Below are 27453 nucleotides of genomic sequence, written 5' to 3'. Positions count from 1 at the left end.
ACATGATAAAACATTCAATTGTTTAAAATCAATAAGAACATTTAAAATCATCAGTAAAATCAATTAAAATCATCAGTAAAATCATCATTACATCAACAACATGACAAAAAATCTCTCTCTCAATCATATGCAGTAGAGAAAAAAAGTGCCTTTAACAATTAAATTTATAATCAAGCTGCAATATATAACTTAAAACCAAATGTTCTTCTTCTACTCCCTTTTTTAATATATTTAATTTTTTTAAACTGTAATAACTACGTTTTTGTGTTAATTTAGGATTTTAACCATTAAAATATTTGTGTTTTATCCAAGTAAAATGAGTTGAAATGAAATTAAATGTGTTGTTGCGTTACCTGATTTGGCCGCTAGTGGCGCAAGCGCACTTGTGTTCTTTTCACAGGAAAAAGTAGAAGAAGAATTTGTGAAGCCGTATTTCCGTAAACAGAAAAACAGAACGTGTGTGTGATTTCTTCTGTTTTCAGTTTCAATTTTGTCATTAATGTCTCCTTCATGTGGAAGGTAAGCGACTTTAAATGTATGTGTTAATCCAACTTTGCAAAGATTTTAACCATTTAGATTTCGACTTCCCTTTTTTTTCGACTACAGTGTGTGTCATGTCAGTTTAGCTAATGGTAGCTATATTATGTTTTGTTCTAGAACAGTTGGTTAAGACCAAGTCATTTGAATTAAAAAAATTACATCGGCACTGGGACCTTTTACAGCCAGAGTTGTGGATCTATTTGTTTTGTCTGAGCCAAATAAATGAATAAATAAACAAATCTATGATGTAGCTCAGTACTGTTGACTAATAAAATGTGCTTGTGTATCTGTTGTGAAAAGCAATATCACACGAGTCTTATTGCTTAACCCAAGGGTTCTCAACCTTGGGGTCAGGACCCCATTTAGAGTTGCGAGACACTGGGAGGGGCTCACCAGATGCCTTCAAGAAACTAAGAATATATATTTTAGCAATTTGAGGCCATTTTTTTTTTGCTTATTTTTACCCTTTTTCTGCAATTACACTAAACTTGCCATATTTTAACCTATCACTTTTTCTTGCCATATTTTCCGCAATGTTGCTCCTTTTAATGCATTTTTGCTCCAGTACTCCCATTTCTGCCACTTCCATATGACAAATATTTATTTATTAATTTTTTACAATATTTAATGGTTGTTTTTGCCAATTTAATGTCCATGCCCATTGTTTGCCAGTTTAAACTAATTGTTCCTACTTTTAAAATTACATTACCACAACCCCCTCCCCCATTTTTTAGTCACTTTTAACCCATTTTATGTCTGATTAAAACAAGGATTAACATCTTTAAAATGACTATATACAGTAGCTCAAATAATAATAAACTGCCTGGATAATGGTGGATATTATTCAGATGAATAAATAAATAAATAAATGTGGTTATCACAGATTCAACAGTGGACAATCATTTTGCTGACTTTATGGTTGGACCCCAAAAAGCTCTCCGCTTTATTCCCCCTTATAGACGGCCCTGTCTCTACATGACTGTTCTTCAATGTTAATGTGTGTTCAAACACCTTCGGGTACAGTGGGGTTCCCCAGGCTCTGGCACCTTTATTTTAGGAGTCGCGGGCTTAAAAGGTTGAGAACCAATGCCATAAATGCAAAATAAGAACGATTTCACTGACAAGTTTCCACCTGTGCTGTTTACATGTAGATGTCTCTCACTGAATATTCAACCTCAGCCTCTAAAACCAAATCACCGAGCGTGGACGCCCCGAGTGACAAAAGCACTAAAGAACCTGGTGATGAACATGGTGCTGGTACTAGTCCAGACAGAACTGTTATGGATCGCGTGTTGAAGCAGGTCGGAACCACCAGCTCTACATTCATCGGACCTGCTTTTCCTCCTCCACGAAAAACTGCTCCCAAGTCTGACATTGAGGACTCATTGAGTGAGTTTTATAAAGAGCTCGAGAGCGTCGAAAAAACCGATGCAGCCAATGGCGAGTCTGGAACTCAGGAATCATTATCAGTGAAAATACCTCCCAGCAGCATCAGCCAGGATTGTATTGATGGTGAAAGCTGTAACAAACGCGTGTCTCATGAAACAGATTTCCACCTGAAAAGTAAGCGACAGAAACCATCGTCGCCGCACTGGTATCACAACCAGCCCTACAACGTCAGAGCATCTCGACCAGGACAGGAAAACAAATATGGTGAACCTGGTTCCCAACAGAACCATTGGTTCCCCCCTCCACGTCTACACCCACCACCGTTCCATCACCAGCCTCCTTCATACGCATTCCCTCCTCCTCCACCGCCACATGGGATCCCTAGGTTTAGGATGACTAACCAACACCCTGGTTTTCCACCATCTAATGTGCCGAGTCAGCCGTCGTTTGAAGGAAAACCTTGTCATCCAATAGACAGGAACCAACAATGTTATAATAACACTGACTCTCAATCACATCCACATCCATCCTACAGGGAACAGAGAACTGATCAGTGGTCTCAGATGAAACCACAAACTCATAAAACAGAGACTGATGAAGACGTGTGGGAGCGACATCATCATTACGAGCCTCAGGATCAAAGTCGTGTACGCGTTCCAGCTAAGCTGCTGATCCTAATGAGGGGATTACCAGGATGTGGGAAATCTACACGAGCCAGGCATGTGCAAGGAGAGTCCATCATTTCAGTATTTTTTTCTTATAAATATTGTGTTTTAATGACACTTTCTGTGTTCAACAGAGAGCTGCTTTCCACTGGGCCCAGTGGGGTCATTTTGAGCACTGATGACTACTTTTTACATGAACACGGTTACCGCTACGAGCTGGGCCGTCTCAGAGCAGCACATGAATGGAACAAGCACAGAGGTAAACTCATCTAGGTTGAAATCATTTGGTCTACCGTTAGATTTTCTACTTGCATAAATGTTTGCTTAAAGCTACTGGAGACGATCATTTTTTAATCAGATAAAGACTAAGGCTGTGTTTGAAATGGCACACTCCGTGTTACACACTACAGACTCAATGAGTATACAGACCCTTTTCAAAAAATTTTAATATCATGGAAAAGTTGTTTAACCCTCCGACGCATCCTGATCACATGATCGTTTTAAAGAGCGTGTCCTTGGATCTCCATTTCAACTTGTGTTGATGTCAGTGCGGATGTCAAACTACAAACCAGTCTTTAAATCATGTTGATGGGAGTTATGAGGGAAAATGTGCACATGTTTTTCTGTGACATTTTCTTGAGCTGTCAGTGCAGGTCTGCAGCCAGACTCTCGTGGAAGACGCTGCTTCTAAAACGAAAGCGAAAGTGCTGTGCAGCAAGAAAGAACAACCTGACACTCACATTATAGCTGTTTCCTATTGGTGAGAAGAAGAATGCCATTGTCCAATCATAATGTCCACATGTAGCGGGAATTTTGGTTTCAAGCGACAGGTAAACAGAGACGGAGAAAGAGAGGGTGAGTTGAGAGATTTGAGATTATATCGATTATTAATGTGTTTTGACTGTTTAGTTAGTGTGTAGTGAGTGAGATTGGAGTGTAGTGTAGTGTCTAGTATATTAGTTTATTGTTTTATATCAACACAATCAGGCACAGATAATTTCTTTCCCTGTATTTGTGATTCATACTTTTTTTGTAAAAATCGCTTGAGACGTTGCTTGCATTTCACTGTAAATAGTTATATATAACTGTTTTTTTTAAATTATTTTATTCTTCTGTATATGAGTTTTTGAAATATATAGTTTAGATTTGCTATACAAGCAATAAAAATGATTTGTTATAAATGTTTGTGACTTTTATAGTAAAAAAAAAACCTAATCTTTTCCCACTCGAATTTGAGTTTTTATAGTGGTTTTAGAGCCACTGTGTTAATACAATATACCATATTAAAGAACATACTTCACAGTCACATTTGTGAGGTTCTCCTGAAAACAATGATACCAAACATCCAAGGTTTATGGATTCCCTTTTATGAAATATAAAGGTAAAATCAAACAATGAAAACGCCTTAGGCCCCAGTGGGTTCATTTTCATAATTTCATTCAAAAAGTTAAACTTTCATAGATTATAGATTCAGGGCCCACAATTTAAACAGTTTCAAGTATTTATTTGTTTATTTTTGCATAATTTGGTCCTTCTCCTCTTTTTTTCTGCAAAAACTGAGACGTAAATGGTGATTTCTTCACAGTATTCTAATTTTTTGAATTCCTGTTTTTGTGGCTTTTATGAGCCGGAAGCCCAAATTATGTAAAAATAAACAAATCAAAACTTGAAATCATTTAAATTGTGCGACCTGAATCTATCTATCTATGAAAGTTTAACTTTTTGAATGGAATTATGAAAATTAGACAACTTTTCCATGATATTTTAATTTTTTTAAATGTAAAATAAGTATTTATTCACCTACAAACAAACAAGATTTCTTGCTCTCACAGACCTGTAACTTCTTCCTCCACTCGTTACCTGTAATACATTCATTTCAAACTGAGCCCTTCTTTTGATTTCTCTCCTTCTATATTCTCTATGGCTGCCACACTATAATAGATATAAAATCTGGCATTTATTGTTCAGTCCCAGTTATTAGTCATCCTTTTTTCTAATAATAGTGAGCTGTAATAGAGGCTACAATTCCACCTCATTGCTAACAGTGCAGTTTGTTTAATTATAGAGCTTTTGTTAAGCAGCAGAGCCTGAGTGGACGAGTGAATGGCAGAGTAATGAAAAGCTGCAGAAAGCACAATAGGTTAATCTCATATTAAAGGTTGAAAAAAAAAAGGTGCGTAATGAGAAAGATTACAGTGAAAATATTAGTAATGAAAACTGTCTGAAAGGAGACACTGGAAGAGTAATATGATGGATGTGATGCTGCAGATGTTTAATTTCCTGAAGTTGGTATGATATTAAAAAGATAATTTGTCAAAATGATTAATTCAGGCAGATATTAGTTTTTGTTTCTTAAACGGTATCGATTCAGGTTGTGACAGTGATTATTAATCTATAGCCTGACACACACTGTTCTAGATGTTTTTAGAGTGGTTACATTTATTTAATAAAGTGTCTATTGGTACGGTTGCCATATGGACAACCCCTGATGCTATTGGTACGGTTACCGAAGTACACGTACGTTTAGGTTTAGCTTATAACCCAGGGTTAGAATTAGGTTTAGGGTAAGGTGTAGTTTTAGTCACGTGACCTAAACTGACCAATGACAGTCCTATCACGTGACCTAAACTGACCAATGACTGCCCTATCACGTGACCTAAACTGACCAATGACTGCCCTATCACGTGACCTAAACTGACCAATGACAGTCCTATCACGTGACCTAAACTGACCAATGACTGCCCTATCACGTGACCTAAACTGACCAATGACTGCCCTATCACGTGACCTAAACTGACCAAATAGGGGCGCTGTGTACGGATAGAATGTCAGTATATTGATACGGCAAACAGACGCATAGCCACCGCCTTTGTTTAAAGCATCATTATTGATGTGTTGAGTTTAAGTCAGATTACCTAAATCTGTTTTGTGCAAAAAAAAAAAAAAAGCATAATGTTGAAAATGTGACTTTTCTGGTTAATGTCAAAACAGTGGTTCCCAATCTTTTGTATCGTGACCCCATTTTGATATCGCACATTTCTGGCAACCCCAGACTTTTATTTTTTCTTTGAATCAATTTTTGATAACGTTTTTTTAATACTGTTACAAATACAGTGTAGCCAGGATTAGTGCACAAAGTGACATGTAGTCCTATATACTGCATTTTATTTTAATTTTTTAGTGAAAGTATAGAATAGTAGTTTAAGATTGTGTTTTAATTTGATAAAGAACAATATTTTGAAAAATATATTTTCAATCAATAGGTTTTTTTTTTTAAAATCAACTGGACATTTCAGGTGGTCCCAAGGTGGAAAAACACTGTTAAATGGTTATTAATGTAAATAACAGGTTGTGATTGTGAATACTATGTGAACTTAAGGCTTTTCTAAAGATGTTTATGTTTACAAAAATCTACAGTATGTGTTTTTCTTTGTTTACAGCCAAAGATGCTCTAAATGAAGGCCGATCTCCTGTTATTATTGACAATACAAACCTCCAAGCGTGGGAAATGAAGCCATATGTTCAAATGGTAAGAAATCCAATCAGAAAAATGTCAATTTAGGGTTTTTGGTTCTAAAAAAATGAATCTTAAACTGAAACGTTGTCGTCAGGCCTTGGAGCGAGGATACACAGTGGACTTCTGTGAGCCCCAAACCAGCTGGAAGTTTGACCCTTCTGAGCTGGAAAGGTGTGTTAGTTTTACGATGATTTATCACAGGCACAAAATAACGTTTTATTTTTCTCCAGGAGAAACAAGCACAAAGTCCCGCGTGAGAAGATTGCTCAGATGATGGATCGATACTCGTTTCCTATTTCCGTAGACGTGGTGATGAGGTCAGAGGAGCCGCCTCACGTCACGCAGCAGCAGCAGCAGCAACAACAACAATATCGACCTCCACAAACCATGAGAAGGAAACACGACTTCCATTAGTTTCTGAAGCCATTTAAAAAAAAAAAAAAAACTGTTGATTTGCTTTGAAGAACAAGTCTTTTGTATTAGTGCAAATGCTTAGAAAACATGTTTTTCATGATTTATAAAGGTGTAATATACAGTGCGTTAATATAAATGACAGTATATTTTCTAAATTCAAACAAATTTTCTAGTACAATGTATTTTATTACAAAGCAAAATAATTTATTAGCTTTTTAAATTTAGAGAAAGGTTTTTTACAAGAAGGCTTCTTTCAACTATGTTGTCAACTATTTCATCGAAACGTGCTGTTTTGTTATATAGTTGTGTGTCGACAATATTTTTTAAATAAATCTTTCTGCAAAGTTTCTATTGACTTAGAATGTTGCTTTTTAACTTGGCTGTTGGACTGAATGACGATCACTAAAGGACTTGATGACAGTTTTTTTCCCCCAATTTTGCTTCACACTTTTATGTGTAGCAACTAAAATAAATAGTAATTTTAGTCACTACACATAAAAGCGTTATCATTTCTCTAGCCACAATGTTTCTAAACATTTTTTTAAGGAAACTGCAGGTTGACATTAAAAAAATGTCCAGTAGGTGGTGCTAACATTGTTCCATAAATGTATATTCAACAATGCAGTTACATTTTTAAGTATTTCATTCACTTGAAGAAAAGAAAAAATCATCACTATTTTTTCTGTTTCGGACAAAAAAATGTTCAGTTTTTATGACATTTTTTTTTTTTTTTTTTTCAGTTTTCCAGTGTTTTTTTTTTTTTTGTTACAGTTTTTCTGAGTAATTTTTTTCCCTGTTTTTTGCAGTAATTTCTTTCAGTTTTTTGGACAAAATTTTTTTCTGTTTTTTTTGTACTACATTTTTCTCTGCTTTTTGTGGTAATATGAACAAAACAAAACAAAAAATACTGTAGTCAGAAAAACAGGCAAAAAGTTGCATTAAAAAAATTGAAAAAAGATTAATAAAAAAACATGAAAAAAAGCCCATAAAGCAAACCAAAAAAAAAAATACTCTATTTTTATTTTTTCAAGTGAATGCAATACACTTTCGTACATTTATATAAATACTATGAAACTTCTCAATAGTAATAGGTTGTGCAGAGCTTGCATGTTCTCCCTAAATGTCATTTCCAGTTCCCCCTCAATGACACGCCCCTCCGTTTGAGAACCACAGAGCTTAAATCATGATCCCTGCATTATTAAAAACATCAATAAAAATTGTGTTATTTTGTATGGATTAAAGAGTGAAGCTGTTCTCAATAATTATACATATGTGTGTGTTTCTGTGTGCACATTTAATTTGAAGTCAGTGCTCGGTGGCACTTATCAGACTGTGATGTGTAGAGATAAACAGTGGGCGGTGTGCAGACGGCTTTGTTTGACACAGATCATTAAAGTCTCTCACAGGAAATCACATTTGGACTCTGATCCCTGTGGTGTTCATTAAAGCATCACATACTGAGTACTCTACTCTCCTATTTCCCTCCAGTGCCACAAATTCACCTTTGACTTTTCCCTCTTTGCTTTAATGTGACAGAACTGGGTTATTGTCGCTCCCTCATTCTGTTTTCACTAGCTCAGAATATGTTTGAAAACAGTGACGTCATATATTGGTTCATATTTCCATTGTTTATTTGCAAAGAGAGAATAATCTACTGCAGAGATGAACAGCTTTTATCACAGCAGGGGCCACAAATGTGATTGTCTGACTCAAGGGCCACAAACATTATGACCAATCTGAGCATTGTTGTTGTTGTATTTTAGTTTTCTTTTTGTCATTTCTGTGTATTTTCTTCGTCACATTGTGTATTTTTGTGTTTTTGTTGTCCTTTTGTCTGTTTTTCAGATATTGATCCAATATTAGCATGAATGATACATACATTCATTACTTACTTTTTTTTTTTCCTTTAATATAAAAATAATAACTATTTATTTTGTAGTGTGGAATGTTAGAAAACGCTTGATCAAGTGATGTTACTCAGGCAGAGAACAATAGTCAGTAACAGTAGGGATGAGAAAAATTGACCCATTTATTATTAACCAATTGGTTACATAATTTTTAACCTTCAACATAATATCTACAGTATTCTACAACTGAATAAAAAATGAATTGCCAAACAGGAAATTTGAACCCGATATCAGATATTTGTTTTCAGGCCGATATTGGATCGGGACACCCCTAGTTACAATTGTTGCCTTTACTTTTAGTTAATGCTTGTCTTTCCAATATGAAAACATGTCAATGTTAAGTGATTCTAATATTGAAGTCCATTGAATTCAAAAAGAAATGTTAAGTATCGTTTTCATACAATATAAACCAGTAATATTGCATCCAGGGTGTATCGTGCTTGTCTGATCCGAGGGCCACATTTCGAACATTCATGTCAGCATTTAGAATAATGACAACATTTTTTGTCTTCTGTTTCGACTGACAACTGCCAGCCTTCGAAGTTTCCTTTGAAGTTCCCTTGACTTTCCTGTAGTAATTCCAGCAATATTGTTTTTTAGATAATATATACATTTTTCATTTATTTAGATAACTGTTCTTTAGAAAATCCACTTTGATCTCCTGACATGTTATACTGAGGTTACATCAAAGCAATCAGCAGACACCACTGACGTGTCAGGATATCAAAGTGGATTACCTAAGGAACAGTTGTGTGAATAAATGAAACCTCAACATATTATATGACTAATCTGAGCATTAATATCTCATTTTATGTGTTTTTATTTACATTTTGCATATTTTTGGTGTTTGTCTATTTCTCATGTCGTTTTGTATATTTTTCAGTGATATTTTTTATGTATTTCTGTAGTTGTCTTTTGTGTTTTTTACTGTAAACTTACGTATTTGTGTCCTTTTGTGCATTTTTTGTGTTTTTGTATGTTGGGTTCTTTTTAGTTGCGTGTTTTTGCTGTTTTGTGCATTTTTTGTTTACATTTTGCATAGTTTTGGTGCGAGTTTGTGTATTTCTTGTGTCGTTTTGTATATTTTTCAGTTATGTATTTTCGTAGTCGTGTTGTGTTTTTACACTAAACGTGTGTATATTTGTTGTCCATTGTTTTGTATGTTTTTTTTGGAGTTGTGTGTTTTTGCTGTCATCGTGGATAATTATTTTTAAATCATTTTGTGTGCTTACTGAACAATACTCAAACGAGGGCTGCCCACGCTCATGCCTGATCCAGAATAAAGTCATTTACTAGTAAATTACGCTGGTTTAAAGAATAAATAAAGTGGCACAGTTAACTATACCTTCTGTGTTTTAGATTCACATTGTCCTCTTCCTGTGAGAATTCCTCTACCTCTGAGGAACATTTCCATCAGAATAAAAGTAAGTGTGTGAATCATCGAGCCAAGGCCTCCATAAGTCCTTGGAGGACAAACATGGAGCCCACATTTTGTGTGTGTGTTATTTTACTGTTGAAAACCCTGCAGCAGAGAGAAGAACATGTGCTCTGAATGGTGATGATGTGTGAGAGCTGGAATGGAAGCTTTGTGAGTGACTGAATGACCAAAAATTAAACAAAGCAAAAACACGATCTGAGCACAAAAACTCACAACTCGACACACACAGTGCAACAAAACGTGGCATGAATACTGTAACAGGCTAAAGCTGAGTCATGACTAAAGGCTAATTAGAGATGACTAATGGGGTCCAACACTGAGACCTCTCTACGTGTTTGTTCATCTGAAATGTATTTCCTGTTTTAAATGGTTGCAGTGTTACTGTAGTATCTGTTTAATGACCTTTCACGCAGCTTAAATATGCAGGGTTAGGGTCAATAATTAATTACTGTAATCATAATTGATAATTACTTACAATTATATTGTACTTATAATTGTAATTTTTAGAAATAAATAAATTGTAATTAAGTTCAGATATTTGACTTTGTAATTATAATTCCCATGGAAATTCTATAAAGATGTCAATTATAATTTAACACTAAACTGGGGAACCATGTTACAGTTCTACACATATGTAGTTTTATAGATATATAGAATTTTGGGTATTAATCACAATAAAATTACGAAGTGTCTCTCGTTTCGGACCTGGACCTCAGACAATCCTGACAATTGTTTCTGTCACTGCCGTTTTTTTCTTCATTTTTTAACGAAGCAAATTATAAAAAAGAAACATTCTAGGGTATTTCCTGGGTTACGTTTTTTTTTTTTTTAATATACGTAAAAAAGAAAAAAAATAGGCTTATTTCCTGAGTTAGGGTTAGGGTTAGAGATAAGGATAAAGTTAGGGTTAGGGATTAAATAAAACTGAAGAAACTATAGCTAGAAGGACACAGGTCCGACAGTGACGGAACTACTGGCATTGGGCTTACGGCGTATCCAGACGCATGTGCACAGGATATACCGGAACAATAGTCAAGATTGTCTGAGGTTCGTGTTAATAACAACAGCCATAAAATTATTCAATTCATGATAGATATTTGTTTTTAGTTTATTTTACAGCTGATTTAGGACCTGTTATCATAAGAGATGCTAACAGGAAGCTAATGCAAGAGGATGGTTAACATTTGGAATAGGAGAAAGTGCTTGTCACTGTAGTCGAAGAAAACGTAATTGAACATGGGTAATTGAAAACGTAATAGTAGCTTAAAAATGTAATTGACCCCAACCCTGTTTATATGTAAAGCTTCCCTCGGTTCTATACTATTTGTTGCTTAATGTTTTGTTTTCTATGAATCAGTTCAAAATAAATGTACAGTTCAAGTACAAACCAACAGTATGACAACCTTAGGTATTGAATGTGCACTTATAATAAACAGTGACAGCTGTCTCGGCTAAGCAGCTAATCTTTAGCCTAATCTGAGTTTGGTGAAACGCAGATTAGTTCTTCCTTGTGTTTGGCTCCCCCTGTCGTGCCTGTGTGTAACTGCAGACAGCATGTCTCTTCCTCTGTGATGTCACAGGTGGACCCCATTCCCCTGATGGCCTTCCCTCACTACTTAAAAGACCATAAACACAGTGTTGGACTCATAGATCAATAAATCAAATATCATTTGCTAAAAAAAAAGATGTAAAAGGTTGAAATTGCAGCTCAAAAGTTTGCTTTTACCTCCAATTTAAACACTATTCTTTATGACCTTGTCGGAAAAGTTTTACACATTGCATTGTGGGATGTGGAGTCCCGTAAACTGATGCATAGAAGTGTTTTTTTTTTTTTTTTTTGTGTTTCTTTGGCAAACAAGGAAGACATTGATTTTATTTTTTATTTAGTTAATTCCAGATATTCCCCGTGATTTCACCTCACTCTGTGAGACATTCAATAGACCATTTGATTGTTTGTAAACATTGTGACGTATTTTGTTGGGCGGGGCTTAGCCTGGTGGCAAAACGCCATAGATATATATAAACACTAGATGACTTACCCGCACTGTTAGATAATGGGGAGCGACGTAGCAACGTGGTGGACAATTTTCAAACGGCAAGCGGTAATTTCAACATGTACAAGCATCCTATGTAATACCTATGTTTAATGAAGTTCATAATAGGGCAAACCCTTTGGAAATTCGTCAATATTTAATCGAGTTAAGAGTATTTTTGTTGAAGCCGATCACTCAGAATGTCAGAACATCAGTTGTCTGAGGTAAGATGGCCGCCGTTTAGCTACGCTGGCGAATCCCGCTTGCGCCATCTATTGTTTATATTTATCTATGCTTTAGCCAGCGGCGTTTTTTGTTTTTGCCTCCAGCCACAAGGGGTCTATTTAGGCCGGATTTCGGATCTCTCCGCGTAAATATTCACCATTGTTTTGCTACAAATTTCCGTATGCGAAAACACCAAAAATGTGTTGGGAAGTAACTTTGGCAGAGTTTTAGGGGCAAACACAAGAAATCACGGGAAGAATAAAGTAAAAACACTACTAAGCATCTGTCTACGGGACTCCACATCCCACAATGCAATGCTCTAAACGATAATCGTGTAAACTTGTATACAGTGGAGGTCAACCAAAGTTTTGAGCGACAATTTCAACTTTTTTGCGTCATATTTTAGACCAAATTCATTTTGATTGATTGATCTATGAGGCCTACATGATGTATTGTTAACTGGTTCTTTGTTCTATCTAATGGTCCCAGGTTCCTGCTGCTTGTGTCTCTGTTTTCAAGTTTTGCAAGATTTGGTTCTTTTTGTTATATAACTTTTTTTTTTGTTTCACAGTGGTGATATAATCAAGTATGAAGTGTTAAATATCAATCTGCTACATGTATGTACATATGTAGCAGATGGATATTTAACACCTCTCTTTATTATGACTAAATCAGTCCGAGTGGTGATATTATATGATGGACAGATGAAGTCAGGTTACAGTCGGATGCTTCGTAGACAGTGAGAGAAACATTATCCTGGACCTCAGAGGATGAAGGCAGATGGATGGACGCCGGTTCGAGTCCCCACAACAATCCTCTCGTGTACTTTTCAGCCTCGGCTCACGTTGTTTGTTGTGTCTGTCACGTGAGGCCGATAGCCAATCAAAGCGGCATTGTGCGATCGCACGGCGTGTCATCTCTTTACACACCGACAACCGACAGTGTCCGTGAATTTCACTTTAATAGGAGCACAAATAGCACCGGGTATTTTTTCAAAATAAAAGAGACGAGACGAGACGAGGCGAAGGTATAACGAAGAAAAAGTAAAAAAAAAAAAAATAGTGTAAAATATAATTGTTTACATTTGAAATAAGTGGAGTCAGAGAAGATAAATAACAATGATTGTCCAAAAAAAAATACAAAAATAAAATATTAAATTTGTTGAAAAGACCTGAAAATCTAGCTGAAATATAATAGAAAAAAAATATATAGTGAGATAAAAACAACAAAAAAAAAAACAAAACAAAAAAAAAACATTTTAAATGAGTTAAAAATATCTTCTTTTTAAAACCTAGATATGTATTTATTTGTTCTTGAATGTCATCAAACATACACAATACAAATACATTAATTTTAACAACCAAAAATGGAATAGGCTGAAGACTGCTCATCCTCAAACAGCATTATATATATATATATATATATATATATATATATATATATATATATATATATATGAAAACACAATAGAAACAACCCTCAATAACAGTGCTATTCATCAGATTATCAATTTATGTTTCAATAGAAGCAAAATATTTTGTTTTTAGATAATCTTTAAAAAGTAGACAGTGAACTTAAAAGAGATTCTTAAGATCATTCCAAACTTTAACGCCATAAACAGAAATGCATCTTCTTTTAACATTTGTTCTACATGTACTTTTTTCAAAAATATAAAACATCAAAAAATAGGGACTGGGCAGGAGATCCCCATCCTCGGGGGCCCGTCATATAACACATAATAACTGACAACAGGAACAGTTGGAAATCCATTATTATCTCTCGACCCCAAATGTGGAAGTGGATATACTGTAAGTTTGAGCTCCATCCGTCTGTCCTTCCGTGCGTCTGTCCGAGTTAAAGAGGAGACCTTTTCTCAGAAACTGTTTAAGATAGGTTAACCAAATATGGTGTGTAGCTTCAGGTTATCAATACCTTGATGGAGTTCGAAAATGAGAAGCGCACAATTATTTTTTTTTCCAGAGTTATTGCCCTTGTTCTGTTTTTTTATTTTTTATTTTTAATCTGTTCGAGGTATCTTCAAAGGGGACAGCTTTTCTCAGAAATTGTACGAGATAGGATAACCAAATTTGGTGCGTGGCTTCAGGGAATGAGAAGTGCACAATTATTTATTCCAGAGTTATTGCCCTTGTTCCCTTTTTTTTTTTTTTTTAACTCTGTTTCTTAAAAAATGTTTATGATAGTTAGTAGTTTTATATTCTGATAATATTTTCTTATGTATATATCTAAGTTCTTAGATTTAAGACATTTAGGAAAAGGTTGTGAGTTATAATGAGAACCAATCTGGTGGGGGATGTTGATGACTATATCTTCTTGTTATAATTGTTATAATATCACACACACACATGCACACACTCTTGCTGCATTATAATGTATACGATTTGTAAATATTGTCTATGGTTTATGGTATTTTTTTCTGTAATTGTCTCTGTCTTTGTGTTATATGTGGCAAAAAAGTGGAGAAATGAATAAAGAAAAAGCAAAAAGTTGAACAAAGTAGTTTTGGAGCGTTTTCAAGTTCTTTTCGTTGTCTCTGCCTTTATTTTGAAGTGCGTCACCGGAAGTGTGTCCACAGCGTTGCCACCTCTCAGGTGCTCTGCTCCACACGCTGCGGGCTTGATGCCTGGTGCCTGGTGCCTGGTGTCCCGCAGACAGGACACTGACTTCGGCCGGTGTTTGTGGGTGATATGGTTGACTAAATAAAAAGAAGCTGGTGCTTTATTACTGAGGAGCACCGTACACTAATGTAGAACCTTCACATGGGAACACAGGGAAGTTTTCCTCCGAGGACTGAGGGAGGCGGATAAATACACGTTTACGGTGAGTGGTCGCACATATTCTCATGGAAATACACCACAGTAGCAGGATGTAGGAGGAAAATATGTAAAGTAGCCTTTATAGGGAATAATTAATTCACTTAAATGTATAGCGAAATGTCTGAAATCCTGCTTTTTAATGCGTTCTTTTCAGGGCAAAACTCAAAGTAGCAGTCGAGAATATGTAATTATTACATGAATTGTAATTGTTTTTAATAGTCCACTGTCTTCCATTGTAATAATGTGATAACATTATGTTTAAAATTGTGTTAAATCAGACCAATGGTCAGACTGCTGTGACCTACCTCTGCATCTCTGACCTTCTTAAGTCTTTGGACACAAATCTTGATCCTGGAGGATTTCTGTGAAGTCACAGTAGAGCTGCACGATTATGGCCAAAATGATAATCACGATTTTTTTAATTTATTTTTTTTTAATCAACATTGCAATCACGATTATTTTCATATTAGGGAAAAATCTGTGTTTTTAATGCACTACTTTTAAACAATAGGTGTACAGTATAAAATTAAGCCTTTAAAAATCTGAATTATAATAATAATTAAAAAAAAAGTACCCAAGAATTTAAAATGTACCAAAGACTAACTGAATCAATACACTACTACAGTGCAGAGCCCGTATTTGAATTTAATCGTGGCAACCAAAATTGTGATCACGATTAAAATTAAATTAATCGTGCAGCCCTAAGTCACAGCAAATATCTTCTAAAGTCTCGCCTGATGTGTGAATATGCATGTAAAATACACCTAAAATCTCTTAATGGTACTTTTATTTTTAAATATAGATGCATGCATCTTGATGGATTTCTATAGTGACCCACGCCTCAGGCTCATATGTGTGCTTGTGGTCCACCACGGGTTTAAATTTAGCACCCATTGTCATTCAGAGGCAGAGCTGTGAGCCTCCCCAGCTGCTGGTTACATAATTTTTTAGTGGACCATATTTTTGTGAGCAGAGGAGGAGGAAGAGGAGGAGGAAGCAGACAATACTCAATGAGGCTGAAGATGTTACATAAGGGATGTTTTACTTCCACTTGACTGGGATGATGATGATGATGATGATGCTGATGATGATGGCAGATCCAAAAATAGGTACGTGTGCCAAAGATGATGGGACTCATCTTTTTCAGTTTAGCAGTATTTGCGTTTCATGTATCAAAGGTCAGCATTGGTTGCTTATTGATTTCTTTATTCACTGTTGGGAAATGTTCCCATTAATGTTCAGGGTTGAATCAGTTTAACAGCAACAGATCAAACAGTCAAGGACCCACCAGTTCTAATGTGTTCAGAAAGATGTAAAGAGGTCGAAAACCAATTGAAATAAATATAAAAAACAGCAGCTTGTGCAATTTTAATTAAACATACTTAAAGAAATTCCTTTAAAATGTGCTTTTCTGTGTCTCAAGCCTTCTGTGTGTTCTCCTTCTCTACTGAGCGCATTGATTTTGCTCTATCACAGCACTGTGGTGACAGTAATATATACTATCTGTAGAGACGGCCGTGCACTGACAGCTGACATCCATCACAGCCTCTTCATCATCATCATCATCATCATCACTGCTCCACAGAGCTGAAAATCTGTCAGACATGGATGCTCTGGATGCTGCTTAGCGCTGGCTTTCTAGCCTAAACTGTGCATGTGGTTTCAAAGGAAATGGTCCACGAGCAGCAAACGTGTCAGAAAATACTGCTACAAATAACAAGGATGATGTGATGGGGCAAAACACTATATATATATATATATATATATATATAAAACAAACCTCTGCACCTCAGACCAGGGTTGGGGTCAATTAGTTTTTTCAATTACAATTACACCTTCAAGTATCCATGTATAATTACAACTCAGTTAAAATTATTATTTTCCTCCTGTAATTCAATTACAACTACAATATTTGCATTTCCTGAAGAAAATGCAAGTTAGGATGCAGGTGCTAGCCCACGTCATTGAACACTGCATTAGCCTAGCATTAACATTAGTTTTAGCCTAGCATTAACATTAGCATTAGCTATCATTAACATTAGTTTTAGCCTAGCATTAACATTAGCATTAGCTATCATTAACATTAGTTTTAGCCTAGCATTAGCTATCATTAGCATTAGCTAGCATTAAACTTGTATTAGCATTAGCTATCATTAACATTAGTTTTAGCCTAGCATTAACATTAGCATTAGCTATCATTAACATTAGTTTTAGCCTAGCATTAGCTATCATTAACATTAGCTAGCATTAAACTTGTATTAGCATTAGCTAGCATTAACATTTGCTAGCATAAACATTTGCCTACCATTAGCACTAGCTAGCATTAGCTAGTATTAGCATTAGCCTAACATTAGCATTTCCCTAACATTAACCAGACAATAGCATTAGCTCGCATTAGCCTAACATCATTTGCCTAGCATTAGCCAAACAATAGCATTATCTAAGCATTAGCCGAGCATTAGCTAAACAATAGCTTAGGATCTACCTAGCATTAGCACTAGTCTAACATTAACCTAATGTCACGACCAAATTCTTTCACGGAGCGGATCCTTTCAGATTCTTTCAACGCATGCTCGCAACGCGTCTACATCTGATCGGCATATTTAACGGCAGTTCGTGTAGTATTTGAAAGGTTGAAACCCTGCTTAAAAAGAATTAGAAATGTATTCAGATTTATTTTGGTTTTTATCTTATTTTCTGTTTGGTTTTTGATTGTCAATGTTGTGTATTGTGTTAATTTGCATTGGCATCATTAGCATTAGTTAGCATTAGCATTTACTAGCATTAGTTTAACATTAGTATTAACACTAGCTTGTGTTAGCTAGCAATATTATTAGCCTAGCATTAGCCTAACATTAACCTGGCAATAACTTTAGCTAGCATTAGCCTAGCATTAACATTTACCTACCATTAGCATTAACTACCGAATAGCTTAGCATCTGTTCAGCATTAGCCTAGTATTAGCCTAGCAAATGAACCGTCTGAAATAATGCAGAAGATATGATGAAAATTGTTGAAATAGGTTGAAGGATCTGAAACAATGTAAATATTTATTTATTTATTTATTTATTTTAAAAGCTGAAAAATGTTTCAAAAACGTTTAAATGGCGTCTGTGCTTTTTTTCTGTGTGAGAATTGACAGGTAGTGGGAAAACTAGATAAGAAACCTATTTTAATAATTGTTACCTACGTAAGTGTAAAAGCCATAGAACTGTAACATGCTTCCACAGGTTTGTGTTTAATTAAATTGTAATGGACAGTTTATATGCAATTTCTATGCCAATTACTATGACAGTCAATTATCTGAGCTCAATTACAATTACATTATGATTACAACATTAACACTTTTTTTCACACTTATAATTGACCCCAACCCTGGCTCAGACTAGGTTGTTAAATGAAAAATGTCCCTTTAATTTGACTGTTTTAGTGACTTTCTCTGACTCTACAGTGAGTTTGTGTGAGCAGGCCACTCTAATAAACCAAAACCAATAGAAGCATGTGATAAAACTGTTCAGCTGAGTTATTGATAGTCACAGCAGGATAACAACAGTTTTTCTCAGCTCCTTGGTGATGGTGGCAATGGCATGTGATGGTTAATGTGTCCCGTGTGACTTTGTTCGCTATCGTTAAATCAATACAACGGAGAGGTGGATGTATTCAGACCTGCTTTTGTTTCAGACAACAACAACGTAGTCCTTTTAAATATTGCACAGAGGAAGCGTTGGTACATATTGTTCTCATGGGAGCAGCAGCAGCCCAATCACAGAGAGCTGTGGGCTGCATCCTAATCAACTAAAAACACCGCAGCGGGAGCTGTGAAAGTCAATAACACAAACAACTATTACATAATCACACAAAGTTTCATCTGAGTCACAAATTTCAGTTGCATGTGGTCCTTATATACAAACTAGTGAGTTAGTGATGGAGTCTAATCCCAGTTTAACCCCTCGACAAATGCTGGGCGATATGGACCAAAGCTCATATCTTGATATTTTTGCTCAATATGTACAATATAAAACACAACCTTTCAAATAAGTGTTACCAGAAGGACCTGGTTAAATGTGCTGATCCAAATACCACACAAGCACATTTATTAACAAACAGCTGCACAATATGTGACACTTTGGCCTATTTTCTCCTGTAAGGGACAGCACATGTGAGTGAGTTCTGGGTTAGGACGCACTCAGTGATCCATCTAACTGTGCGTTACATGCTGTTCTGAGAAATAGTGAAAGCAGCAACTCCGAAAATGAGTATTTTAATACAAAACAATAAGACAGTCAACATCACCCGCCAGATTGGTTGTCATTATAACCACAACCTTTTTCCTAAATGTCTTAAATCTAAGAACTTAGATGTATACATAAGAAAATATTATCACATCAGAATATAAAATGACTATCTTAAACGGTTTCTAAGAAAAGCTGTATCCTTTGAAGATACCTCAAACAGAGTAAGGAAAAATGGAACAAGGGCAATAACTTCGTTAAAAAAATTTGCGCACTTCTTATTTTCGAACTCCATCAAGGTATTGATACCCTGAAGCCACACACCAAATTTGGTTATTCTATCTTACACGGTTTCTGAGAAAAGTTGTCCCCTTTGACGATACCTCGAACAGAGTCAAAAACAGAACAAGGGAAATAACTCGGGAAAAAATAATTGAGCGCTTCTCATTTTCGAACTCCTTCAAGGTATTGATACCCTGAATCCACACACCAAATTTGGTTATCCTATCTTAAACGATCTCTGAGAAAAGCTGTTCCCTTCAACTTGGACGGACGGAGCTCAAACCTATATCCCCCTTCCATACTTTGTAGCGGGGGATAATAAGATATAAAATAAAAATATATAATTATTGGCATTATTATAACTTTCTATGCTGCTAAAATAAAAATCTCAATCTATTGTGTATTTTATTTTTTCTGTCATTTTGCATGTTTTTAATTTGGGGGTATTCTGTGAAAATAGTGTGTAGTATAGGGTAGAGCTGCACAATTATTCAAATTTTAATTTGCATTTTGTGAGAATACTCTGTAATAGTGTAACAGTTTTTGGTATATTTTTTATTTAAAGCTTAATTTTTGCACTGTGAACTGTCTGTCTGTCTGTCTGTCTGTCTGTCTGTCTGTGTGTGTAGAGTGGTGTAGGTCTTTTAATGCATTACCCATCAGGTAATGAAAAAAAAATTCCGGTTGGTCAATTTTTGGCAAAAAAACAGCGTTTTTGAGGATTTTGAAAAAAACTTTGTCGTGGACTGATTTTAAAGAAGGAAAGGAGGTGGAGCATTGACATCTTGCTGTAAGGTGTCTTTGTGTTTGTCACAGAAACTATTACGTAATACATTTCTATGCATAAACAGGTGAATAATCATATTTAATCATGTTTTATTCCCTTACCGGTATTATAAATGTAATGGATGAACCATTTCCAACTATAAATTCACTGAAGTGCTTAGCTTGGTCACAGTAAATCAATGTCAATTATTTTTCGTGACAGTTAATATTTTCAGGATTTTTCGAATGTCAGACACGTTGTGTTTTTTAAGTAGCACAAAAGCAATACAGATTTTTCGCTAACATGAGAAATAATTGTGATTATAATCGTGATTATCATTTTGGCCATAATTGTGCAGCCCTAGTAGAGGGTGGCTAATTAATTATGTATATCCAGTGATATGTAGGAGGCTTCAAACTGCTGAGATTGTGCAAGAATAATGTCACATGTTCAAAACAACACGTCAAGTCTGAGAAGAGCACCAAGACACAAGGTAGATATACAAAATGAATCAGCAAAGTGTGAAAGATTTATGAGAGCTAAGACATATATAGGCAATGTTAAAGACTCCGTGATTTACCAAGGGCTCTTAGAGCATCACGTAAAAAACACATAAAGCTAATTTCCGCGCAGTGCGGTCTGTTGAACACGATCACCAGCAGGAACTAAAACGTCTGAGCAGAAATGATCTTTTCCAGAAGTGAATAGATGCATTTAACTGTAGGTAAGTGTGACGCAGATCTGAAGTCATCCCAGTATGAATCATGGTGGTGGTAGAGGATTGAATGGGATGGGATTTATTTAGCATGGTGTAGCTACTGCTGACATCATGTTTTTGCTTCACAAATAAAAATGGGATTTGAAGTGCTGTGTGAGATCATTTCTTATTATAATGGTGATTGTAATTTTAAGAAATCTGTTGCTGTCGTAATCGTAATTGAATTGTAATTGAGCTACAATTCAACTACAATTGCCATGAAAATTGTATAAAAATGAATTGAATTATAATTTAACGCAAAACTGGGGAATTATCTTACACTTCTACACATATGTAGTTAACAATAATTAAAATATGTTTCATATTAAGCTTTCCCACATTTTACCATTAAAAAAAATTATATTCAGGAGTATAGTGACAAAAAAGGCTCAGATGGCCAAACCATAAACATTAAAACCTATATTTTAATTGATTAGGAAGCCTAACAAGGTAACCAATAGATAGGAAATAAATTAGATGATAGATATTTGTTATGAGTCTATTTTACATCTGATTTAAGACCTGTTATCATAACAGAAAGCTAACACACGAGGAAGGTGAACTTTTATTAGGTCATTTATTTCAGGCTCAATAATTGTGATTAATTTTAATTGTACTTTAGTAATTGAGAACGTAACCGGAATTGACTTTCGGAAGGTAAAAATGTTTGTATATTAATTGAAATTGGAAAAAAATGCTGGTAACTGTAATTTAAGTGTAATTGAACATGGATAATTAAAAACATAATTGCAACCGAGAAATTTATCCCAACCTTGGCTATAGTTGATTTTTATTGTTGTTGTTTTCCAAACTAAAGTCAAAGGTTTGTTTGTTTTCACAGGGCTCGTCCGTCGTTATAGCATGCACGGCACTGAGTGCACATGAGAGGCCTCACTGGCAGCAAAGTGGAAAGCTGGCCATTAAATTTCCTCCACTGCTGCTGCCTGACAGATGTTAGGGATGTCTGCAAATTAGGACATCATCCAGCTGACCTTGTTAGACCTTTTTATCTGGAGTGTGCACAGAAGCCCAGCAGAGCCACTCTCTGATAGTCATCATTATTTCTAACAGGCATGACGCTGTGAGGCCTACTGGATGCAGCTGCCTGCTGGACGCCATGGAGGAGGCGGCCTCTCAGCTGGAGAGAGACCACGTGCACAGCGTCTACGACAAGATCGCTCCGTACTTCAATGACAGCCGCTACAAGGCCTGGCCCAAGGTACGACAGTTCCTACTGGACCTGGAGCCTGGCAGCATTGTGGCTGACATCGGTGGGTGATGCCTTCATAGTACCAACACATCACATGTGTCCAACTCAAGGTCAGAGGGCCAAATCTGGCCCTTTAGAGCAGGGGTTCTCAACTGGTCTCACTCTGGGACCCACATTTTGCCACAGTCATTAAATTGCAACCCACTTTTTTTTTAAATTCAACCAATCACATTTAAATTTTCAAAAATAGCTGTTGAATACATGCATACTGTATAATATTAAAACATAAATCTATATATTTTCCCGTGCAACATGCATTTCACAGCATGCCTGTCAAAAGAAAAGTTTCTTTCAAAATAAAAGACTAGTACAGCGTGAGAGACATTAAGTATTTATTTATTTTTGACCAGCTGTCCCCGACCCACCCAGTAGGGGTCCGCGACCCACTTTTCAGTCCCGACCCACCAGTTGAAAATCACTGCTGTAGCATCTAATTCGGCCCGCAGTATAAAGTTGTAATTACAAAAAGCATGAATCATTGTGTAAGTAATTCAGTTGTAGATATCTCAGGCCTTCAAAATACATAAATTCAATGAATATCCACAACATTTGGGAATTTTGTGATGTGTTTTTTTGTTTTTTTTTGTTGTTTTGTGTTTTATTGTCATTTGGTGTGTTTTTGTCACAATTATGTGTATTATTTTTATTTTATGTTGTTCTTGTAGTGTCTTTACTGCCATATTTTGTGTGTTATTGTTATTTTGTGTATTTTTTTCTGATTTTATGTGTTTCTGTTTGTGGTTTTTGTTGGAATTGTGTATTGTTTTTTTTATGTTTTTGTTTTTGTTTTGTGTTAATTTAGTATATTTTTCTTCATTTTTTTGTGTTTTTGATGTCATTGTGTGGTTTTTTGTTAAATTTTTTGTTGTTTATTTTTGGGTAAAAATCTAATCTTTTCTCCTTACTTGTGTATTTTTGTTGCCCACTGTCAGCACACACTTTTGCCCACATTTTATCACATGATGGTATGTGTGTATGATAATATATATATATATATATATTTTTTAATCAAATTTTCCAAAATCCTTCAAATTTAATAAAATTATTCCATAAATATTTCCCAAATTGAATAAAAAATTGGTGAAATTGGTGAAATTTAAATATTGCATATTGTCTGTAACTTTTGTTACTTAACGTTTAATTTTTAGGGCAGAATAATTTTGCGGCCTATATTTGGCCCCTGAACTAAAATGAGTTTGACACCCCTGTGTTACATGAACTAAAAACTATTTACCATCAACATAACTTCCAAAAAGTACACCTTACTTTTCCTTTGTTTGCAGGTTGTGGCAATGGGAAGTATCTCCACATTAATAAGGAGGTGTTCAAGCTGGGGTGCGATGTGTGTCGCCCCCTGGTGGACTTTGCGTGGAGCCAAGGACACGAGGTCCAAATGTGTGATGGGTTACGTTTGCCTTACAGAGACGGCTGCTTCGACGCTGTGCTCTCCATCGCAGGTAATAAAGAGACAATAGTTGTGATTTCCTTCAACGATCCACCACTTTATTCGACACAGACCAGTTTACACGTTAAGCTGCCGTGTCTTGGTTCATTTGGTGACAGTGTTAACTGGTGACTCACTGCTATTCTACTAATTAATCATTTATTTGGACTTCCACAATTAAACCTTCATCTTCACTGTAACACTTTAGTTCAGTGGTTTGGGAACCCTTGACCCTTTTCTATTGAGAAATTCTCACAGCTCCCCTATCGCGACAGAATGTCAAAAAAGTGTAAAATTAACCTTTTTTGAAAAAAAATTATAATATTTTGGACTTTTCTTTTTGATTTTTCAGGCTCAGCAAGGCTATGCTAGCCCCGCCCCGTCATAACCTCACACCCCCCAGTTTGAGAACCATTGCCTTAGTTGGTCACCAACTGTATTTACCAAACACCCCCTAATTTCGATTAGCTTAATTTAATACCCTGTCTTTTCAAAACAAGGTCAAACAAAACATTTTGTTTTTCAAAGAGATTTCTAGCGATTCTAGTCGACGACATATTTAATTTAATTCAAAAGAAAATTACGTTTAAGGATGGCAATTCCAATTTGTTGTTTAGGGAACGGTAAACACATTTGTCTTGTTTTAAACCAAACCATTATTTGAAAACCAACGCTATCACTGAGCTGCCAATGAGCAAGGCAGTGCTCGAAACGTAGGTGAGACAATACTTATGTAGTGACAAGCTTGTGAAGAGTTAAACACTTATTGTAGTCTGATTAATTATATTAGGAAGTCAAGGTAAATGAACACTACAAATTGTTCCCACTAAGTTTTTTATATTATTAATTACTGATTTTAAATGCAATGCAAGTGTGTATGTATATGTATAAGTGCATATATGTGTATGTATATATGAGTAGCTTATACTGTAGATAAATGTGTTATACTGGTTATAAGAGGTGTAGGATTAAATAAGTCAGACTTTTTCTTGCTCCTTTTTTAATGTGTTTTCTTACTTCATGTTTTTAACTTGTTTCGGAAATGAACTTGTTTTGTGACATTCCTTTTATTTCATATGTATCGTTTTTTGTTTTTACAGGTTAAAAAATCAGTAAATCAAATGAAGCCTAACATTTGATCTATGGTTTCAAAATTCGAGAGATTTTCAAAGTTGGAAACTTTCCATGGCAATTAAAGGGAAACTTTCAAAATTAAAGGTTGGCCCTTAACATGGATGTGTTACATAGATACCAGTAATATTTTTTCCAAATTCCAGTGATTTAGTTCTTGTGGAAATTTCCTACCTCTTTGCAACCCTAGTTGGATGGAGAGAACATGCAAACTCCATACTAAAAGGTTCCAGGAATTGTTAACCATGCTGCTCATGCAGAACCACTAGTGGTCAAACAAAAATACTTGGACCAAAACACCTAAAATGTTCTCATCTTCATGTTCTTACTGTAGATACTCAATGACCACTTAATTTAAACTCTGCTTTCTTTGTAGTCATCCATCATTTGTCGACTAAAGAGCGTCGTATTCGAGCAATAAAGGAAATGGCACGCACTATGCGAGTAGGAGGACGTATCATGATCTACGTGTGGGCCATGGAGCAGAAACGTAGGAAGTTTGAGAAACAAGACATCTTTGTTCCCTGGAAACCTGACGCTCATTCAGCGCCCAACATCGGCTGCGTGCGCCCCAAACCCCACAGGAGAGCCACAGCACAGAGCGTTAGCGAAGCCATAGACAACGGCGACAAGCACAGGAAGGTAAGAAGCACATCGTCGGTGGCGGACGAAGAAGATCTGGTTCCGTCCTTGCCTCAGCAGAGGACACAGAAACTCTGGTTCTTCTCCAGGTCTCTGGATTCCGTCTTTGACTTTGGGAGCTTGTCCATCTCCCGATCGTCCTCTCGTGAACTGAGCACTTTATCTTCACCGACGGTCGAAAACGAGGGGAACAAGGTCAACCGGGGTGGTAGAGGGCGAGGCCTCATCAAGCAGGTGTCAAGTTTCTTCTCTCCCCCGTCTGTGATCGGATCAGAGGAGGACGTCTTCGACTCTGTTCCGGATTTGCACAAAGAAGACACACAGTCCGGAGGGAACACCAGGCCCGACAATAATGGCACAGACACCTCAACTGTTTTCGTTTCGTTGACTCAGGAGTGCAGCTCCGTGGCTCTGCCGGATCTGATCTCATCGCAGAACGAAGAGCGGGAAAGCACACGGAAACCCGAGAGGAGCGAGGGACGAGCGGAGGGCTCGTGTCTGAGGTACTACCACGTGTTCAGGGAGGGAGAGCTGGCAGAGCTCATTGAGAACCACATAGAGGAGCTTCACGTGAACCAGGCCTACTTGGACCATGCCAACTGGTGTGTGGTGGCGGAGAAAGTTCAGGTTTGGAGAATATGAATAGTGTTTTTTTTTAAGTTTACTCGCTGTGGCGTCTGCCTCGGGTTTTAGCACTGAATCGCACACGGGATGATGTTTTAGTTTTCATCGTAACTATGACTTCACGATCGTAACACAATGAAAACAATAGCAATTTAACTAAGGTCGTTAACGTGTATTGTAACAATTCCAGCAAGTACATGTTGTCTTCTTTTTTGAAATAATATGTTAAGGTTTCATTTATTCAGCCAAACTTTTTTCAGGAAGTTTACTTTGATCTCCTGCCATGTTTCAACTGCCAACTGTCCGACTTCTTTATGGAAAGCATCAAAGCATCTACTGATTGCTTTGATGAAAGCATCAAAGCAATCAGTAGATGCATTGATGCTTTCCGTTTGAAAGAACTCGTAGGGACACATCAAAGCCATCAGTAGATGCCTCTGAGGAAGATTGACAGTTGGCAGTCGAAACATGTCAGGAGATCAAAGTAAATTTCAAAGTAAATTTCCTGAAAAAAGTTTGTCTGAATAAATGAAACCTTAACTTTTTTCAGGAAATTTACTTTGAAATTTACTTTGATCTCCGGACAAGTTTCGACTGCCAACTGTCAGTCTTACACATAGGCATCTACTGAATGCTTTGATGTATTTTCAGTTCATTCATAAGTTTCTTTATGATGCTTTCATAAGGAAAGCATAAAGCAAGTCGATACTTTGATGCTTTCCTTATAAAAGAACTCATCGGGGCACATTAAAGCAATCAGTAGATGCCTCTGAGGTAGACTGACAGTTGGCAGTCGAAACATGTCAGGATATCAAAGTAAATTTCAAAATAAATTTCAAAGTAAATTACCTGAAAAAAGTTTGTCTGAATAAATGAAACCTTAACTTTTTTCAGGAAATTTACTTTGAAATTTACTTTGATCTACCAACATGTTTCGGCTGCCAACTGTCAATCTTCCTGAGAGGCATCTACTGAATGCTTTGATGTGTCCCTACGAGTTCTTTCAAACAGAAAGCATCAATGCAGCCATCTACTGATTGCTTTGATGCTTTCATCAAAGCAATCAGTAGATGCTTTGATGCTTTCCTTAAAGAAGTCGGACAGCTGGCAGTCGAAACAAAGTAAATTTCCTGAAAAAAGTATGTCTGAATAAATGAAACCTTAACATATTATGTGTTTTATTGTAACAAGCAGTATAAATAGGTGCAGATTATATTGTTTTTTTATTCGCATTAAACTCCAGTGTTTACTCCACTCTAAATTTTTATGTTAAAAACATGCACTGTTTTATCTCTTTGTTCTTTAAGAAATCCCAAAAGATGCATTTTTAAAACTCACATTTA

General features: G+C 36.0%; 2 protein-coding genes across 3 annotated transcripts; both read left to right on the top strand.

The window, feature by feature from the left end:
- The first annotated feature begins 399 nt into the window (after positions 1-399).
- On the top strand, positions 400-6636 carry n4bp2l2 (NEDD4 binding protein 2-like 2). The gene is made up of 6 exons (XM_028465675.1): positions 400-519; positions 1692-2647; positions 2729-2853; positions 6035-6123; positions 6206-6282; positions 6342-6636. The coding sequence occupies exons 1-6, from the start codon at positions 511-513 to the stop codon at positions 6523-6525; spliced, it is 1440 nt and encodes a 479-aa protein (XP_028321476.1). The 5' UTR covers positions 400-510; the 3' UTR covers positions 6526-6636.
- Positions 6637-14761: 8125 nt separating this feature from the next.
- trmt9b (tRNA methyltransferase 9B) lies at positions 14762-26569 on the top strand. Of its 2 annotated transcripts, XM_028465677.1 has the most exons (5): positions 14762-14966; positions 15936-16071; positions 22071-22270; positions 23553-23726; positions 25221-26569. In XM_028465677.1, exons 3-5 carry the CDS (start codon positions 22117-22119, stop codon positions 26126-26128), a joined length of 1236 nt encoding a protein of 411 aa, XP_028321478.1. In that variant the 5' UTR covers positions 14762-14966; positions 15936-16071; positions 22071-22116; the 3' UTR covers positions 26129-26569. The 2 variants fall into 2 exon arrangements, with proteins under 2 accessions (XP_028321478.1, XP_028321477.1); XM_028465676.1 differs by lacking the exon at positions 15936-16071.
- Positions 26570-27453: the final 884 nt, after the last annotated feature.

Source organism: Gouania willdenowi, chromosome 13, assembly GCF_900634775.1.
Source record: "Gouania willdenowi chromosome 13, fGouWil2.1, whole genome shotgun sequence".
NCBI classification, from domain to species: Eukaryota; Metazoa; Chordata; class Actinopteri; order Blenniiformes; family Gobiesocidae; genus Gouania; species Gouania willdenowi.
Note: the sequence above shows the minus strand (reverse complement) of the source record. Positions and strands in the feature narration are given on the sequence as shown.

What these genes read in the sequence shown, in the direction of transcription:
- n4bp2l2 (XM_028465675.1), top strand. An exon ending in TGAAGCCATATGTTCAAATG is followed by an intron (nt 6,124 to 6,205) that starts GTAAGAAATCCA and finishes CGTTGTCGTCAG; the next exon opens with GCCTTGGAGCGAGGATACAC. An exon ending in GACCCTTCTGAGCTGGAAAG is followed by an intron (nt 6,283 to 6,341) that starts GTGTGTTAGTTT and finishes ATTTTTCTCCAG; the next exon opens with GAGAAACAAGCACAAAGTCC.
- trmt9b (XM_028465676.1), top strand. Translation starts at nt 22,117, where the DNA reads ATGGAGGAGGCGGCCTCTCAGCTGGAGAGAGACCACGTGCACAGCGTC. An exon ending in CAGCATTGTGGCTGACATCG is followed by an intron (nt 22,271 to 23,552) that starts GTGGGTGATGCC and finishes CTTTGTTTGCAG; the next exon opens with GTTGTGGCAATGGGAAGTAT. An exon ending in CGCTGTGCTCTCCATCGCAG is followed by an intron (nt 23,727 to 25,220) that starts GTAATAAAGAGA and finishes CTTTCTTTGTAG; the next exon opens with TCATCCATCATTTGTCGACT.